The sequence below is a fragment of the Styela clava genome, chromosome 12 (assembly GCF_964204865.1).
Source record: "Styela clava chromosome 12, kaStyClav1.hap1.2, whole genome shotgun sequence".
Classification (NCBI taxonomy): Eukaryota; Metazoa; Chordata; class Ascidiacea; order Stolidobranchia; family Styelidae; genus Styela; species Styela clava.
The window spans coordinates 20215361-20232742 of NC_135261.1; the positions used below are offsets into that span (position 1 = coordinate 20215361).

The 17382-nt window shown below is 35.0% G+C and overlaps 1 protein-coding gene across 1 annotated transcript; it reads left to right on the plus strand.

Moving 5' to 3' along the window:
• Positions 1 to 769: 769 nt before the first annotated feature.
• LOC120329327 (gamma-aminobutyric acid receptor subunit alpha-2-like) lies at positions 770 to 8936 on the plus strand. Its single transcript, XM_039395927.2, has 12 exons — positions 770 to 1161; positions 2409 to 2512; positions 3098 to 3197; positions 3441 to 3632; positions 3832 to 3928; positions 4118 to 4250; positions 4755 to 4858; positions 5127 to 5319; positions 6266 to 6371; positions 6881 to 7020; positions 7807 to 7928; positions 8601 to 8936. The coding sequence occupies exons 1-12, from the start codon at positions 1064 to 1066 to the stop codon at positions 8736 to 8738; spliced, it is 1527 nt and encodes a 508-aa protein (XP_039251861.1). The 5' UTR covers positions 770 to 1063; the 3' UTR covers positions 8739 to 8936.
• Positions 8937 to 17382: the final 8446 nt, after the last annotated feature.

The following is a 17382-nucleotide window of genomic DNA, read 5'->3' on the forward strand; positions in this document are numbered from 1 at the left end:
TTTTAGCTGGTAACTCAAATTCTCGTTGTCGGTTGACCGCAGGTATTGAACTCATGTTCTCGCATCCGCAATATTTGTATCTCTAACATAGTCAGTATCTGGGTAACTAATACTCTGTACGCTGTAATATCATTTCCCAGTCAAACCGTAAAGATGACCAATATATCGACCCATAAAGATGATATACGCTTTAGATTGCAGTCGGTAGATAATGTAGTTGAGTATGAAACTGAACTAAACCTAATAATAATACGCATTCTACTTCCACGTTTTCTGTGCATCCAGGTTTCCCAAAGACTCCACTGAAAATGTCGCATCTGTGCTATGCCTTTTGTTGCTAGCTGCTTGCGCTGAAGTCGAAATGTATCTTTCCTATATTGATGCATCTACGTTCGTTTTAAAAATCAATTATTTTCATCGCGATAATTATCGTCACATGTGTTACGTCGGAAAAACGTAAATTTAACTTTACTTTCAACGTGAGCCGATTCAGAAGCCCCCCAAAAAGTAATTGTTTGCTCATCTTATTAACGATGGTTGGCAACTTTTTGTAATATTCTGATTTTCGAATATTACGCACGCAAACATTATTTTGAATCTGTAGTCTCGTACACACTCCATTGCGTTCGCCAGACTAGACTGGGGCAAAGAAAAAAATGCAATCAATATTTAATAATGTCCAACAAAAAAGCTTTAAGTGCGCTTACGATAGGGTCAATGATCAATATTGCAAGAACCATCAGCAGGGTAACGTACCTGTGGTGCGCCATATAGTCTGGGGAAGGTTCGATATGTATCGTTGGAGAACAGCAGGCTTAAATACCTGTAACAGGCAGAAGCATTTGGCTATTGCTTCGAAAGTTTAGTACATTTGGCGGTATCAAATTCTATGAATCGGAACTAAATTTCGAAGCTAGTTGCGACAAAAAATTCTATGGCGGGAGAATGAATAATATGCACTTAGCCTCTTAGGAATAACCGCGGGACTAATGTCTCGGACAATAAAATAGAATATTTATCAATATTTTAATTTCAACATAGAATATGCGTAACAGTGAGACCTATGACAATGAGGATTCTTATGAAAGCGATAATTTTTGTTCTTAACTGCAGCTTTATTTTATCAATACTGGACACACAGGCCATGGCTGAAGGCACCAGGTTAGTAAAACGATTACAGTCAAAAATATCCAGTGCTTCTATGGATAACATACTAAATACAGTGTCGTTATTTGTGAATTTGAAAAATGAGCAACATTGTTAGCGTTCTTTATTTTTTATTTATTTGACTAGATAATTGCCTCAATAAACAGGTTTGAAAACAAATTCAAAAAGTAGTAGCGAAATGAATGAAATTACATTTTTGTACCAGCTTCTTATCGGCAAAAGTGGCCTTTATTTCTTTGTGTATCTCTTTTACTGTTTTACTGTTTATCTCTTTGGCTTTTGGAGTCAGGTTTTTGCACGATAAATTCTGTGGATAAGCTGTTTTCCTAACCACGTTCATATCAACTGCTTCTAGTGTAGCACCAGTTAATATTTCATGATCTCTATGACGAATATTTGATAAAATTTGAGTAATTTTTAGAATGTGGCGGATTTTAGAATGCCGTTTCGGGCGATTTTGTATTAAATATGAAATCTAAGACCATCGGAATAAAATATACGAAAATGTGAAATTATCTGGATTTAGTCTATCGTTGAGTTTTTTTGTTTTGTTTCGGAAGTTATTTATTTCTTGCATACCTGAGTATCCTAAATATACATATGGTAACATATATCCTTATTAAATTTATTTGCATTTCCTATAAATTGATTTTACGAGTACGCTTGATTGAGCTAAAATATAACGACATTCATTGATTTAAATCAGTAATTTATCACCACAATTTTGACGAAGGCCCGGAGCTGAGGTTTTTATTGGATCCATTACCGAAACGAATTTAATTACATCTCATCTGATCTGAAATCTCCATATCGATCCATTACGATGGGTCACATTCATTCATGATTTTATTAAATTAAAACATGACATTTTGCATATATACGAAGTATGAATAATTGTAGATAAATTTGCGATATAAGTAGTTGCGTTCACACGTGTAAAGAAGAAAACAGGACAGAATGGGATAAGTATATCATATTATCAACCAATTATTGTTGTTGCCTATGCAAAAGCGTGGGTGGTGGAACAATCCGTGAGCAAGCAGAAGTTACGTGATCCACGCTGCGACGGTGTGTAATTCAGCAATCCTCACGTACATAGTTGAATAGAACTCACAAAGCCGAACAGCGTGCGATACCAAGCAAGATTCACCAGCCATAGACTCAAATATACAATACCGAAACAACTATTTAATTGATTATTCAATTTTTTTATGGCGTAAAAAATTTGGTTTTTATTTCAGCAATAAACCTTGTGGAGACAGCAGCACTTGTCCAGAAGACATTTCTAAATTACTGGACAGTTTCTTGGAGGATTACGACAGTCGAATAAGACCGGGATTCGAAGGTTTGGAATTTCATTTAAATGCTACCGTGCATTGTTGCAAAGCAGTTTTTCAAGTGATTTCTTCTATTGAATACCTTGAAACTAGAGTTGAATTTACTTTTATTTCTACAAATCTAAATAAGTTTCATTGTTCGAGACTCAACTTACGTTGTGTATCTGACTCAAATAAAATTTCTTAATTGAGTAAAGGTATGAGTTGAGTAACGAGCAACAGCATTTCAGAACTTTGTGAACAATAGGGTTCAAAAGCTATAGCTATAGTTTTTGTTACATGCATGAAGTTTATTGAATATTGGTTTAGAAAAATTCACAACAAAAAATTTTAAATTATCATCCAGTGTTTCAAGATGTTTTCAAAACTTCGAAGCTTAAACTCAAATATGTTGAGTATATTAATGCTATTAAAATGTTTATTCAGAAAATACATTTTAACATTTATAGTCGTTGTATTATTACGATATATGGAATAAAATATTCAATGATGTCTTTGATTCAAGATTTATTCCGATCGCATGATTGCAAGATGTAAGATGATTGTTTGGTTAATCACAGGTTATTAAATGAGATTCTCTATTTATTTTGTAGATGGCCCAACAAAAGTATACACCTATTTTCATGTTACTGGATTTGGACCTGTTTCCGAAACGGACATGGAATATACGCTTGATATGTTTTTCAGACAAAGGTATGTAATTTATATTTTAAAGTTAAATCCTAGTGGAATCAATAGAAAAGAAAACAAAGCACAATAGCAAAACAGTCTGCGTGACAGGTACTGTATAAATTATGGTAAGAAACACATGCAGCAGTCACTGAAGGTTTTCAAAACTTCCTGGCGGAAGCCAAATCTTTATGTGTGTCAACAGTGGTATATAGAAATTCACATAAATTATAACATTACGATAAATCTAATTCGCGCTTTTTTAAGATGGAGGGACGAAAGAGTTGCTTTCAAGCATGCAAACATTAGCGAACTGAAACTTAACAATATGATGGCTCAAAAATTATGGACCCCGGATACATTCTTTCGAAATGGGAAGAAATCCATTGCTCACAATATAACTGTTCCTAATCGTCTTCTTCGTATTGACCCAGAAGGCAATATTCTATACACAATGAGGTAAATCTTGAATTTATCTAGGACAACATATCATGTTTGCATAATTTTGATAGTTCAGCTGATTCGTATTCTAGTTTGAAATTATTCTTTGTAAATATTTTTTGTAATTATTCTTCAAAATCTACCAATTTTAAGCTTGACTCGGATTTTGATCTCAATTCCTGAGACTAATATTAAGTAGAATAATCATTTTTCATAGATTGACAATAAAAGCAAGGTGTCCGATGCAATTGATTGACTTTCCGATGGACGTGCATACGTGTGTTCTACTCTTTGGAAGTTATGGATTTACTTCGGTATGAAAAATTTCGGTATAATTGTAATATGTTATAAATATTATGAAGGTAAAGACAGAGGTATATTGGTGTGAAAAATGAAACCTGTGGTGAAATTTTTGCATTTTAGTGATTGTTTATTCCTAGCTAATTATTTTCTTAAATTTCTTATAACTTCAATACATAACAAATACAAACTATTTACAACAGGACCAAGTACAGTTTTATTGGTATGAAGAAAATAGCACGACACCAGTAGATGTTCCTGAAACATCTTCGCGGCTAAATCAATTTTCGTTGCTAGGACATTCTTGGGACTCACATACTATTAGAACCACTACAGGCAAGATAGCACTACTTGTTAATATATATATATCATATAAGTTTCGTGATCATAATATTTATAATTCGCGTTAGCATATTGGTACAACTATAACGAAAATTATAAAAACAAAGATTCTCGTAAATATATAATGCTAAACGTGCAGCCACAGAATACAGAGATATTTGTAGTTGCACATTCCTCTCCCCGGAAGACTGGTTTCAGTGAAAATAAGTAAAAATTAAACCAACAAGGATATTCGAATTATTGTTTTTTTAGTTTTAGAGAAAATCAGCAAATTTTTAACATAATTCTCAATCAATTCGAACTGAATTCTTGAAATTCACATGAATCAATCAGCCCAACAACTCGAAAAATGTTTAAAATGATAATTCAGAAAACACATTCGGAGTAGATGAAGAGTTTTTGTTGTTGTTTTTTCTTCCCCAAAAATGTATGTTTACTTTAATGCTTTTAGTATTCGTTTTCACAACAAACTTTCAAAACAAACTGTACTTGTTATAGGTGACTTCTCTGTACTTCAGACAAAATTTCACCTACGTAGAGAAATGGGATATTTTGTTGTTCAGACTTATCTACCGTGCATCCTGATTGTGATTCTATCGCAGGTGATTACAATCTACAGTGTTTTCCGTTGGAAACGAGTATGACTCAATTAGATTGGTGGCATGTATATACGCGAAATTTGCACATCACCAACTACCTGCACGGTTAATTTAATAAAACTGCAATATCTTCTTCTTCCAATGTCCCACTTCAAAATTCTGGTATTAAATATTTGTTAAAACATGTCAAATAAAATTGTAAATGATAAATTGTTTATATCGGTATGTTTTCTCTTACTAGATATCATTCTATTTCACAACGTCTTTTCAGGTATCTTTTTGGATCAATAAGGAAGCTGTACCAGCTCGAACTGTATCTGGAATTATGACAGTTCTCAATTTAACTACTCTGAGTATCAGTACAAGACAATCATTCCCCAAAGTATCGTATGCAACAGCGTTGGATTGGTATATCTCCGTTTGCTTTGCGTTTTGTTTTGCCGCCTTGATTGAGTTTGCTTCAGGTGAGATTTTTTTTATGGTATATTTTGTTAAAATTATTTAAAGAACCTGTGTCAGCCAAACCCACTCCATTCATTGTCTTTGTTTGAACGGCACATAACTAATCCACAGTCCTTTGAGTTTTCAATAATATTTGGTACTTCACCGATATACTTCACTTGCACAATTCACGGATACGTTCGTGCATGAAGTCTTTCTGTCATAATTGGACTGGCGCTCCTGTGACCGTACTAAACCTCCTAGAATTAGATCGAATTTTGAAAATATGTCAAAAAGGATAGGATTTACATATTCATCCCGGGGGAGAGGAAAGCCGATAAGACGGCTTAATCATATGGCGAACCACGGCCTCTCGTCCAGTTACCAGTCCAGGTCGGGTATGGGATTAGTTAGCCAGGTATTTGTTTTCGGAAGCATGGACTTGATGGTGGAGGAAGCCGTAACCGACCAGCGGTTACGTGAACCACCCTACGGCGGCGAGGAGTCCAGCAATCCTCTCGCACATGATCATCCCCGCATGGGATTCGAACCTGCGATCCCACGAAGGGTAATCAGAGATGCGGTGGAGTGCGTATTCCTAACGCTTAGCACGATGCGCCACACCGCCGAGATTGAGTTCCAATTGAGGTCCGAAATGCAAACTTCTTCCCATCGACGAAATCTTGCGTCGCTGTACTTATTTTACAGATATTATATTTAGACTGTGTTGTGCTAAATTTAGGGGACTGGATCTGAACTTTCACCCTGTCAGTGTACCTACCAGACAAAATAAATTTTTATGCCCGAAATATTTTCCCAAGAACCTCAATGATGTGGAATTAGCTCATAGCTGTCTCACGTCAATACGTATTTACTAAAGTAGCGATGGGAATATTAGTGGTCGCCCGTTACTTCGCTCAAACACCAATTTCCCTAATTTCTGACTGAACGAAAACATATTCTTGACAGTGAATTACTTCGAAAGAAGAAACAAAGAACGAAGAAAAAGATTGCCTGCGTTTGATAGAGACAGAATACAACCTGAAATATTCCAGACTTCACCGTTGAGAAAAAGGTCATTAAAAATATTCAATTTGATATTTAAGCCAGTTCGGGAATAAATAGAAAGTGATTAAATTAGTGAAATATTTGGAGTATCCTAGCTAATGTCGTTTGCTCAACATTGGGATCATTTTTGTGAGAATGCGGAAAAGCTTATTTCTTAAATGCTTATTTCACGATATGACTGTTCCCATGTGATTCAAGCCAGTGTTAGGAGCTCGCGTTTGAAACAGATATACCTTCTGCTTCAAATGCAAGCTAGAAGATCTTACCTATTGCATATTTGTATATTTTATAAATAATGACTGATACATGCATGCATATAGATTCTTTATCTATCTTTCAATGTTTTGAATGCAACTGCGTTCATCACTGTACTATGTCGAGCATGAATCGTTAGCTGGTAGTCTGTGTTATAGGTATGTAAAAAACTAGCATTTTGCGAGACACATTGAGATTGGTAAATTTACCCTAGGAGCCTAGTGTAACAAATAATTTTTGAAATTTTTTTTTTACTTGCAGATACATTCCCTTGAAACGTGGTACGGGAACGACCGATGTCAGCGTAGTTGATTTGTACAAAATAATAGCCGGACAACCAGTCAATGAGAATCAAAGTTTTATGTATTATATTCACTCCATTGGGTCATACTTTGTACCAGGTTTGTTTCATTTAGTTTCTTTTCCGATTAACTACACTGAAAAGTGAACGCAAAAACGATTGAAAGAATGTTGTTTCGATCGCGAAAGCAAAGTGTCATGACGCTTTATTCTGTCACTTGTTTTTTCTTAATTCGTTTTGTTACAGACGCAAAGCTCTAGTTTTTCCCCGACCACTGAAGATGAATGCATAACTATTCATATAGCCTAACCATATAATTGTCGTCACAAACAAATGCGCAAAAATTGGTCCAGAAAATGATAAATAAATGAATACTATTAACGTTAGTTGTGCGGCGGGAGACGCGAGGGACCTCGTTTGCGACACCACTAAGATTCAGATATTTTATTTCTATCATGCAAAAATCAATGCACGAAAAATTGGCAAAAGTGTATAAGTATAACGACATTTAAGGAATGTAATTATACACATAAGAAATAGCGTCAGTGATTCATTGCAATCGATAAGAGGCCTCGAAGGACTGTGACAGTCATCGGGTCAGCGACACCTGTTGGCTGATTATTCGAAGGGAAATGACTAAAAATATACTAATTTAATAATTCAGGAGTATCAGAAATGGAAAATAACAAAATATCACTGGAGTAATAAATGACACAGCAGCGCCCTCATGAGTTTAACCATGCGTTCATGAGCAGTAACAAAAAATTGCTTACTATTAATAAGCTGAACTAGATTCTAAATATTCATGCAAACTTTAACAAACTTGGTTTAATTTAGTTGAGGCTCACAAATTATTAATATCAATAGTTCTCTTTTTTTGATTCAGACTACTTTCAAAATTCTGGCCACTTGAAAAATACTGCAGGTAAAGGAAGGTACGACGTAGACGCAGCGCAGAAACTTTTAGAGGCAATCAGTCCCCATATACGAGAAGCGGCAAATGCAGAGGTAAGTTCATAAATAGAAAAGGTGTCATTGATTGGCGTCTGTTTATACCGATTCGTGGAAACACGTAGCAATAGCTTGATAGAACATCAACTTTTGATAAGAAAATATGAATATCACAAATTTTATCTGTACATTGTCATGTGATTGTGTTACCTTGTCATTGTCTACAGTAAGTCGTAAGATACACCACAGCAAAAAACATTGGATCAGCATAAGTTGTATTTGTAAAAGGGCATTCTTATATGAAAACCGATAACAGCACCTCATGTAACTGACAACTCAATACTAAATCATTTATCAATATTCAAGACATGCTGATTTCTTAATAATACAGTATGGACCTTTCCCCGACCTTTGACCCCCGAAAAATTCTTCTTATACTTTACCATTGCAAAATTTCGGGGCTATTTTAAGAGTGCTTTTGTGAGTTGGCGCCTGTAAAATGGGGTATGTATTTCAAACCATCATTATGATTCATCGCATACAACAATCTGTCTACGTCCTTTTTGCATCTTGCTGATTGGTCAATGTCACGAAGTAAACAAGGAAGTCGATGCACGGGGAAAAATCCATTACTATATTTTGCGACCTAAACGTTACGATTTTTCTCTGCTCATAAGCCCCATATATATCGGACTCTTTTTTCTGAATAATATTATTTCTATGTTTCAGGGAAATGTAAGCAATATCGACCGAATATCACGAGTTGCGTTTCCACTTGCTTTCTTTGTCTTCAACATCGTGTATTGGTACGTTTACCTTTCCCATCGATCTCACGAGGTGTCGCAAAGAAGTAGTGGAGCTCAATAATGCGATTTTAGAATTATGCTGCGGTTTGAAAATGGAATATGAATGACTCTTCGTCAATGGTTAATGCGAACTCCTTGATATACACAATATTTACTTGTACAAAATTGTGGCAATTGGTTTCGCCCACCAAAGAAGTTGGTGCCAAGTGTTGTGCTCTTTCTACGTCAAAATCAAAGTACCAACAAATCTAGAAGTCTGTGACAAAATTGAAAATATAGAGCACGGACGCAGAAATAGTTTGATCGTAGAAAGACGGATGGAATAAGCAATTACATGCTGCATAATCTTCAATATTAATTACCAAAATATGTTTCTTCGGTTTTATTATGTCTTGGATTTACATATCACATTACATTTCGTAATATCAAATCTTGGGAATCTTGTTGAAAGTGTTTGCTTAAAATTCGATTCCGTATTGTATGCTGAAAATTGTTTCGTTGAAATACTACACCTTCTATTAGTGCTGGTAACGCACCCTGGCTATGGTGGGTATATCCGCACTTTATGTAAGACGATTAGGTGCGCTGTCACGAATCACCCACCGTAAGTCCACATTCTTCAGCGTCAGTCAGTTATTGTCGTAACCACCCGGGCTTGAGGGCGTCGCTAATGAATACTCCCCTATTCTGGATAACACAAGAGTTTCCGATGTACCGTATGTCTGTGCATCCAATCATATGCTGTAGAGCAGTGTTTAACAAAGTCTTCCGAGTGTTCCGCGGAAAGGATATCAAAATTACGACTAAATTGGTCGCCATATAGCGATCACAGGATCCCGAAGTTGTCGCCCAACTTGCGGCCGTTCAAAATCGCTTCACCGTCGTTCTAAAGAGGACTAACTTTTTGTGGGTATTGTGATTTTTGTTAACCGTCGGCCTAGCTTTCAAGTTCATTATCAAGTTTACAGCAATCTTTTTGGTTTTGCTAAAGACAAACATGTAGGCCCAAAGAATAAAGGCAAACGGGTCTTCTTTCTCCATCTCTGCCTGGTTTTACTTTGAAATGCTCATGTTAAATAACTGCTTGCTTCAAACTAACTCATGTGAGCTAAACTCGATTTAGCATACAAATGAACAAACTGCAGCTCGTGAAATTGCAGTTAGTACTTCTATCTCCATTGCTACGTAACATTGGAGGCAAACAGTACGTAATAGAAAGTAAACGACATAGAAAGGCGAAATGAACCTACTGATTCATATACACAGCATTTAAAATAAGAAACGATAAAACATTTGTGGTAAATGCAATATGTTACATATTCAATCATATTTTAATTATGTTTGACAATTCTGTTAGTTTTCGAGGAGCATTTGGCTACACTAGTGCGCCGTGGCGCAAACTTTGGGGAACGCTGCATTACACCATTTTTCTCTATCAATTTTACACTTTTAATTTTTTAGTGTTTCGCGAGGCGGGATAAAAAGGTCCGTGGCCAAAAAAGTTTGGTAAACGTCGCTGTAGAGTATAAATGATTCTTACTGTGTGCACGACATGCAATACTGAGAAAGACTTTTGATCATGCAAAACGTTTTCTCATATTTACTTTCAGGTTGCAGTACGTAGGCTACCCGTAGGAATTTGTATTTGCGATTCAAATGCATAGTTGTGGCGTGTCACGTGACTCACCACTAACGTTTTATTAAAAATCCTGAATTAACTGCATAGTAAAATGCATTTTAACATGTCCCTTAATTCAAGAATCTTGCTGCACACCCACACAAATATATTTCTGTAACGTTTCTTCGACCAAGGTCAGACTTCTTCAGACAAGCATTTTACAACTATGATACAACCACAACTATCATAGTCGTAAAATGCTTGTCTGAAGAAGTCTGACCTTTTATTTTTATAAAAGTGAAGAATCAAATTGATCTACGTGGTCTATGAGAATGCATATATCCAGGCTTGTCAATGGGTAATATTTTTCTGTCTCATTCCCATCCCATCCCATGGCAATTATGCCTGTCCCATCCCATTGGAATAAAGTTCAATAAAATTGCAAAATTCATATAATGTAATTGCTACTAAATAGGACTACATGTACGTATAGACATGCAAAACAACAAAATTTACGGACTTTGTTGGCTTTATATTCATAACTCTTATACAGGTCTCCATCAGCCCCTTCAGGAAGTATATTTTTAAAGCTGAATATATATTTGCTATTTATAACGAACAAGAGAGCTGTGCTCAAATATATAGACACGAAGTACATAACGAAATGTTTTACCATCATTTCCCCGGAAATCATACGGTTTTCGTGTCAAACGTGAAATACAAATGTGTGCTTTCCCATCCCATGGGACGTTTCCAATTCCCATGGACAAGCCTGCATATAATACTGTGAATCTGACGTATAGAAAAATCTAACGAAAATAACTTGAACAGAAGTGTTTGCAATATCTGCAAAATCCATGAATGATAAGATTAACGAGGGCTGTTAAAGAGATATTTAATATGAGCATAGTTCAGATGCAACCTGGCAAAATTAAACAGTTGAAGACGAATGGACTTAAATGTTTTGAAGTTTTTTCAGAATGAAATATTAGCTTCTGGAATTTGTATAAACCTATTGAAATTACATTTTCTTCATCTGAAAGATCAACATCTCCAGTGTTGAAAATATTTTGATATGAAAGCAAGGGCGAGAAGCACTTGTAAGTTGCAAAATTAATGCTAGTTCCTCATCAATATGTATTCAGATTTATTATAAAATGGAGAAAAAAAAATTGAAACGTGTTCTATCTGCTGACAAATATTTTTGCTTCAAATAGAAAATACAAACTATTTTTAGATGATATCGCAACAAAACATCCAACCATGTGCCTATCAATCATTAAATACGTTACCTCCAAGCCTGAATATGTGATAAATTCAACGGCTTTTTCTCGGCCTCTTTCTCCTTTTCAACATACCTGAAACTGCCTCTTCCGCTCCATGATTTTTTTGTTTGTTCACCTTTAGGTACGTACGGTGGTGGTACGTACGTTCACGAATTTTAATGATTGTGACTTCATAATGGCCCGCGTGCGTTCGCTGCGCGCGCCGCTTCGAGGACCTTGGTTCGACCTTTTCAGGACTCTAGATTTGCAGATTTGTGGTGCAAGGTTTCCGTTGTCTGATTGCAGATTTGTAGTTCCAGGTTTTAATTGTATTTTCATGTATTTAGAATTAATAACAACAACTTAACTTTAACTAAACTGTTTCCAATCAAATACCGATTGTTTTGTAAGCTGGAAGCTACACTGTCAAGTTTCAAGTACGTATTTCAGTTTGTTTTTATGTTTAAGAATTATTTCTGCTATAGAATGGTATACGAATGCCTGTTTTTGTAATCAGTCGTAACTGTTATTTTACTGGGTTAGACGTGAGTGTGTATAGTTCAGTTCTAATTTTCAGAATTTTGTTAAGTTGTTAATTTCAATTGTCGGCATATTTTATGCCGGCACACTGTTATAAATATCGTTTGTTTGTTTTCTTTAGAAAACCGTATTCACGTATTGTCGTATTCTCGTACCCCCAAAATCGTACTTCTCATACTAGCGTACCTACCATCGTACCGACGTATATATGTCGTAATTTTTTACGTATCTTCGTACACCTGCACTTTCCTGACAATAAACAACATCAACTGGTACTGTTATACGCGTCTTTTTGCATTGGAGTGACAAAATCAGTTTACTAAAACAGCTGAGAGCATTCCAAATTTGGCGTCTACAATACCATTTCCCAAAGACTTTTGTTTCTAAATGCCCTGGAATTCATATTACGTGCTGAGCCTAGAACTGTATTTCAATCCTAACCAACAAATAACATTCCAATAGTTAACAAACAAGTACGCATCGCTCTCCACAAACTACATAGCACGTTGTTCGGTAACGCTGCTCTTCACATTCGGACAGAGCGTGTGATTTTAATTAAAGGGCCTTCAAACGAGTGTGTACTGTTTTAGCACTAATTAATGAGCAATTTAATAATCAGGGTGTCTTGTTTACATTTTAATTTTCTCTGATTCATTATACTTACCATCGTGAGATAGATATCTCAAAGACGCAATGTGACGAGTTGGTGTCGCACGAGAATCAGAACTAGCATCGACATACATTGTAGAAATGAAAATCTTTATAAAATAAAATGGTATTTTAGAATATGATTGATTTTTGATTCTACTTGGTTAAATCATATTCATCATTGCAATGACGGTGTACTATCTTCAAGATGTTCAATGGTATAAAACGATTTCAAATCAAGATGCTATAAGTATAAGGTAACAAAATTTTTTTTTTCTGAATTTGACGTCGTCTGTTGTTTGAATTATATACATAGTCATACAGTATAGCATATTTTATGCCCAATGTATTAGGAAGGTTCCAAAAGAAATAGCTATCAAAACAATCTTGATTATATACAGAGATAGTAGCCTATTGTGGTAGATTGCTAGTAGAACTTAGTATGTGAGAATACAAGATAATATGTTAGAAGTGGTATAAAATGTTCTATCGTAACACACAGGTCGTTATTATAAAATTATAATTATTATAAATTAGCTAAATAAAATGACTTTCTTATCCGGGTCTATAGATTTGAACCAATAAAAGAACTTGATCCAATTGACGCTTTTTTAAAATTGTTTACATTTCATAATAAATCTTTTGATATAATAACGTTGATCGAGTCAAAACAAAAATTTTGTTTAAATGTAATTGAAAAACCAACGTTGAATATTACGTAACATTAAATACATAGATCTTAAATTTGTTTTATAAATCGATAAATACGCGCTCATAACTCTAAAACACAACATAATCAGGGGATTAAGAAATGTTTGAATGCTGCTGCATATCTGCTTTGCATCTTGAGTACAAACGTAAAGTCTTCAGCCTAAATGACTAAATGGAAATTCAGGTTCCAGAACAGCTGTTTATAAATACGCGGAAAAATGTAGATCACAACATTCTAAGACTAAGAGATCCCTAGAATCGATATTTAAATTGAACAATCGCTGAACGACATTCATTTTGTGAAACAAAATATAGATCACAAATTGTCTATCAGTGAAGTCGTGTGATGGGGCTGACGGAATTCAAATATTTTCTAGTGGAAGCAGTACTCTTTATAAATTGCTTTATATAATGTATGTTTTACCATTATATTGCATCCGTTAAGCCAGTTTTTCATTTACTGCAGGCTTCCCTACCTGTTTTTGCTGTGGACCCCTAAAGTTTTGTTCAAAGTCGTATGGACCCCATGTGCTTATTGGAGATATCCAAGTTAATTAACTTGCTGCCTTGATAGAACCGTTTAATTTCATTGTACTCAGTATTATTACCATGATAAATTTCGGACTGACAGTATGCATGTGCTCTGACCCTTGCTTGTTCATTATCAAAGCACTTCAATTAGTGTAACTATGATAGGTTCATTAATTTATTTTATTATTTCCCTTTTTAATTCAGAACCCTAAGACAACTCACATAGATTGGGACGAGTTGTAACCATGCTGTTCGCTGGTTTCCTAGTACCGGTAACCAAAACAAAGTTATTTTTTAAACAAATTCAAGGTTTTAATTCTACGACAAAATTTATTGGTAAAACGACTAACAGAAGTATCAATGAGAACCCCATTTCTGCTTGTTATTTACTCGCATAGGATCCGATCCGTGAGGTCAAACCCCTCATACGGAGCCTCATATCTGAATTATCGTTCAAATGCATGCTCCTTACTAATACAAACCCTAATCTAACAGGTGCTCTTTCGTTTATTTCAGTTTATCCAAAAACAATGAAAAGAGAAACAACTTCAATAAAATATCCTCCTTTTAATATAAATAGCACTTTGTCTCTGGACACCTGTAATCGCGCTGTGGACCCCAGCGGGTCCATCTGGACCACGTTGGGAGCCCTGATTTATAGTCATACGACTTCAAAATAACCAAATTGCGATCTTTATACCTATATGAGAATATTTTTATATATAGATTTCCAATACGTCAGATGCATTCGAGCCAAAACATTACTTGAAAGTATTTTTATGGGTAGAAGAATCTCAACCACATGGATGGATGTTTAACACGCAAGCTATAGTTAATGACCCTAGAATATACTGTATATATATATTCATAGTACATTGAGTTGAAATGGCATGTGTTATGTTACAGGGGACGAACTTGAAAAATAAACAATCTCTTATTTGGGTTCCAGTGAATTAGTATGAGACACTATCAGTGGTAAATAATATTATTAGTTCTATTGTCATATAAAGAGTATTGACGGGCTGTTTATGTTTTTGCGACCATGGCTTCTCTTCGATGTAAATATGTGGTATTCCGACAACGAGAAATCGATGATAAATCTACACTGCAAACAAAAATTATCAAATTATTTCGAAAAATAACTTAATATGCCTATTAATGAAAAACGAAAGAAGGGCAAAAAAACATTTTTGCAAGACTGTTTAACACCAAACAAGCTCAAGTTTTGAAATGGACTGCCCGTCATCGATCAAGACATGCGTCAATGTTAATTGTGATAAATTAGGCCAGAACGAAGTCCGTCAAGGGTGGGAACAGAATTGAAATAAGAAATAAACGGCGTTCTTACAAATATCTTCCGGAAATCTGTATCCTAATTTTCTAGTTTTTTCCATTGTAAATGCAATTTATCCGAATTGAATTCTTTCTCCGAAATAGCTATATATATATATATTATTTCTACTATCATGATTTCTTGTATCATGATTTGTTTACAGTCCAGATAAGGGAGAAAACTTTCACACAAATTCTGTTCTTCAATAAAAATGTTGGCACTTACAACAAGCATTTTTCGTATTTTTTCTAGAAAAACCAAGCTTGCACACTCCTGATTATGATATTGTCCATAGGCCAGGCATTTAGAAAATAATAAGTAACATTCCTTTAGAATTCTCACTAACGCAGTCACAATATTTCACATGTAAAAACCCACGTTGTTGTAATTAAAAGACGAATAAAGTTGGGATATGCGATAGTTCAAAAGTTGTTATCGGGATTTTCGCGATGAGTAAATACTGACAAACTTCACGCATAACCATAATTTGGTAAAGCATGACGCAAAACAGGAGTACATTGAGGCTGTTTTCGTTGACGCGATTCCTGGTTTTATTTGCAGACTAGCCAAGAGCTTGAACATCACGTTGAGCCATATATGATATAGGAAAGATAATTCGTGCGTATTATACTCTTCACAATTCTGAAAATACCCTTTATTAGCTTCAAAGTTAAGTATTGGGCCCTTGACGAAATCGGCATTGGCCAGTAATACTGAATTCGCCTTATCTCTTTACTCACTGTATTTGTCTATTTAGCTCTCGTAGTATTATAATGTTGTGGCAAAAACATGAAACAGCATAAAACGTTTAATATAACATAGTTTGGTGTTATTTTTTTGGTGTTTTTGATATTCCGCAGATGTATTCCTTGTATTATATCGTCACGCTAATAACCGAATTGCGTAAGTCATTTTTAGCAGTTTTGAGAAAAACGTAAAAAACTTCCTAATGATTTTGTGTTGCAATTGAGAGTCAATAATTTGCCATGGTTCACTTTTTTGATCGTAGCCGGATTTAAGTTAATTTGTATGACGCAGTTAAGTGACGTCATAATGGCGCACTGTGACTTAGGCAGGAATGTGTCTATGACTTGGTGACATACGCAATTTTGCAACTTCCCTATATGCACCAGTCCTGAAAACTAAACATTCCAAAAACGAATGTAATTCTCAGTATCTACAATGTATAATCCCCAAAATAGCTAATCAGTTTCAATTACATCATTTTTTATGTTTAAAAATATATATTTCATCAATATAACACGTTCTGCACACCCACCGAAATAGGACTAAGATTAAATATAAAGAATAAAACAGCAATGCACCCAATATAAAAGCCAACCAAGGGGAATTTGACTCGGACAGTGAATATCACAAGTGTACGTCTTCCTATACTGTAGTAAAAATTCAAATTAATACGCGCTAAGCTAGAATCCGAGATGCAAAAACTCGAAAATACCTCGCCGAGGTTATTTTGCCTTTGTGACGTCACAAGAGTACGGCGGTAACAAGGAAAATTCATTATGACGAAACAATTTCACAAATGTACATGTCATACTAAATCTCCATTTTTATGGGTTTCGGAATTCCTAAAATAAAATCTGAGTTAACAGACAGGTGCGCAGCATTACATAAATACCTATTTTATAAAAAAAACTCAAAATCGCCAAAAATGACTTACGCAATTCGGTTATTAGCGTGACGATATGTAAGAAATTAATACTAACCACCAGCAGCAACAGCAGACATTGCCCCTGATTATGAGTATGACGCGTCTTGGATTTTTATCAGGCGAGCCCGGAGCATGTATTTATCAATTTAGGAAAAATTTAAGTTTCATGTATCAAATGTCGCGTAAGCTTCAATTAGATGATTTGAATATCTTTATTAGTTTAAATATAGAGGCGGCATAGAACGTAGCTTGTGACATATACCATTCCCACTTACATATTGCCCGAAAATGTTAGTTTATAAACAATTTGAATTAATTAGCGGTCATCAAAATACTTTTAGTCGTCCAATTTAATCAATCAAATTTTGATCGAGACGTTTCTATCGC